This window comes from Nestor notabilis, unplaced genomic scaffold, assembly GCF_000696875.1.
Source record: "Nestor notabilis isolate BGI_N333 unplaced genomic scaffold, ASM69687v1 scaffold20190, whole genome shotgun sequence".
NCBI classification, from domain to species: Eukaryota; Metazoa; Chordata; class Aves; order Psittaciformes; family Psittacidae; genus Nestor; species Nestor notabilis.
The window spans coordinates 14255-16935 of NW_009911796.1; the positions used below are offsets into that span (position 1 = coordinate 14255).

The 2681-nt window shown below is 47.5% G+C and overlaps 1 protein-coding gene across 1 annotated transcript; it reads right to left on the reverse strand.

Annotated features, from left to right (window-relative positions):
- Nucleotides 1-688: 688 nt before the first annotated feature.
- On the reverse strand, nt 689-1205 carry TMEM11 (transmembrane protein 11; the record flags this gene model as incomplete). Its single annotated transcript, XM_010016479.1, has 1 exon — nt 689-1205. A coding segment is annotated over one exon (517 nt), but the record flags the coding sequence as incomplete, so codon positions are not given.
- Between the last annotated feature and the right edge of the window lie 1476 nt (nt 1206-2681).

Consider the following 2681-nt stretch of genomic DNA (forward strand, 5'->3'; position numbering starts at 1 on the left):
CAGTATTTAAGCAATTGCCAAAAGGATGTAAGCACTGGGGTACCAAAGTTAGCCTCTTCCAAGAAACACATCTAGTCAAGCAAGAGGGAAAACAACACTCCACAGCTACTCCCTCAACAGATGAAGAGTGTCCATAGACACTACTGCCACGTGCAATGGCTAAGGGGAGCATCAGGTCTGTGTGTGAGCACACATAAATAAGCTCTGGAGTCCTCACAGCAAAGCCTCCATCCCCTGGAAGGAAAGTGAACTACGGTAACAGTAACAAGAGAGCAAAAAGCAGTTGAAATTCTCATCCTTTAATGGTCAATGATAACTTCTGGCTGGTTCTGTGTAATACAATTAAACAAGATACTTAAATGTTTCCCCTCCCCCCCAAAAAATAATAAAGAAGTAGAAGCTCTCACACCCCCTCTTCCTATAGCTCACTTTCGACATGCTGCTGCTGGATTGGACTCCCACAGCCTAACATACAGCTCTCAAGTCACCACACATCCACACCTTAAGTGTAACGAAGAACTGAAAAACCTCGGTGCACCAGTGATGTGTTATTTGAAAAATAACATCTCTTATTAAACCAAATCCTTCCCCAGTCTCCACCTGCTTCTCAAAAAGAGGAAAAACAAAATGTTACTGCGGGAGTCTTAATACACTTTGTCTTTGTGGGTTTCTCTCTTCCCTGCTGGAGTCATACAGCATAGAGTTCGTAGATCTTCTTTACACAGTACACCAGGGCAGCGAGTGCTATCGTGTTGTGCAGTCTCTTTCTGTGCAGGTCGTCCTTCCTCACCAGCACCACCGGAGTGGAGGAGGTGAGCGTATGCAGGGGCAGGCGGGAAAGTTTATAGGCATCGTACTCTACTTGGTACTTGCAACAGGGATCAAATTGCCAAGAGATGCCATAAAGGGTGCAGCAAGCCACGCTCAGCACACCAGCAGGCAGGGAGATGTAGTGAGAATAATCTACTGGAAGTGCCAGAGGGGTGAAGAGGCAAGTGGTACCCGCCAGCACGGCCGTCTTGTGCAGGCAGTTCCCCACCGTGATCCAGCGCGCGGTCTCATCCCCGATGCGGGTGGGCTCTATCACTATGTATTTGTACTGTGCTTCCAAGGCCTGCTCCAGCTCGTACTCAAACTGGTCCTGAGCGTTCTCTCCGTTGTAGATCTCATGCACGATGTAACAGTCCGTGGAGGACAAGGTGACCCTGTTAATAGGAAAGATGGGATTAAAACTACAGGGCTTCAAGTCAGGAGAACAGGAGAGAAAATATCCCAAAGTGAGATGGGAAACCGCCCGAGGTCAGGCACTGCCTCTGCTCGACAACAAGCAGCTTTTTCACATCAGCTAATGATGCCTGCTGTGTGTAAAATCATCCCAGAAGAAGGCAGCGTGCATTTCCTTACCTTTTCCTAACTTGGAAGAGGGAGCACATTGAGAAAATAGGATGTTGTTAACAATCCTGAGATGGTTCCTCACACTGGTACCCAAGCAGCTTCCCTAGAGATGCTGGAGTGTCATGTCTTAGTGACCACACACATCAACAACTGAACCGTTCAGACTGGAGGAGTTTCTATAGGAAATAAAACTAGCACTTCACCCATCAAGAGGACAAGTTGCACTGGAAGGTGAAGCATCTTCAGATGAGTATTTGCTTTCTCCTCACAATAACTACCTCCTTGACACTGACACAGCTTGCTATTTGCTCTCCATAGTAAGTTCAACCTAGTAAATCCACAGTAAATGCAACAAGGATGACTAAGAAACACTGCTGGAAGTGAAGATGGAAAAGGTAGCAGAGCACCTTGTTACAGAATGGTTCACTCCCTCTCCCAAAACAGGACGCAGCAAAGCAAGGCAGGAACATGTTTCTAACCCAGGCAGGCTTCAACAGTGCAGAAGGAGCTGCTCACTTCACCTCAGAGCACGCTGCTACTGACTGGGGATTCACAAGGCCCCATTTGAGCAGCAGCTTTGAGCTACCTGGAGTCACATCAGTTCCCACCTTCCCTCCACCCTCCTCACACACGTCACCTTCGCTGCAGCTACATTCATGTGACAGACTAAGGAATAGGCTGGTGACTGCGTACCCGCGCTGAGAGCAGGTAAAACCCGATCCATTAGAGCAAGAGGCAAAATCCTCCCTTTTAAGAGACGAAATAATTATTTCTGACATGCTTGTGCTTAACCAGAGCATGTGGCCTCTCGAGGATAAAAATATCCAGCAGATTCCTTGAGCAGGAGGAGAACAAACCATGCAGAAGACAAAACAACTCATCCCAACTGCATTGAGACCCTCCTGATACCGAGAGGCAGGACTCTGCTGAGAGGGAGACTGAAACCACCACTTCTTGCTCCGTTAGTACAGTGGCACTTATGTGCATGCACTGGAAAATAAGGGAGAAAAAGCCATGTTCACAAGCTGCTGTGTGAGACATTACCCCTAATGTGCAGCTCCATTCATGCTGCACAGCGTGTTGTGCAGTGGGCTGCTGTAATCAAGGCTATTAGTAAATTACAAGCTGTTGCCAGAAGTAGCTGCTTGTGTGAACAGCAGCAAACACATCAAACAGCAAGACCTGAGGTGCACCAGCCTCTCTCAAAGCAAAGGAATAAGCAGTTCCATTAGAAGCCTGCCTGGAATTCATATAAACTACAAGGAAAACTCAACTGACAAGCCAGC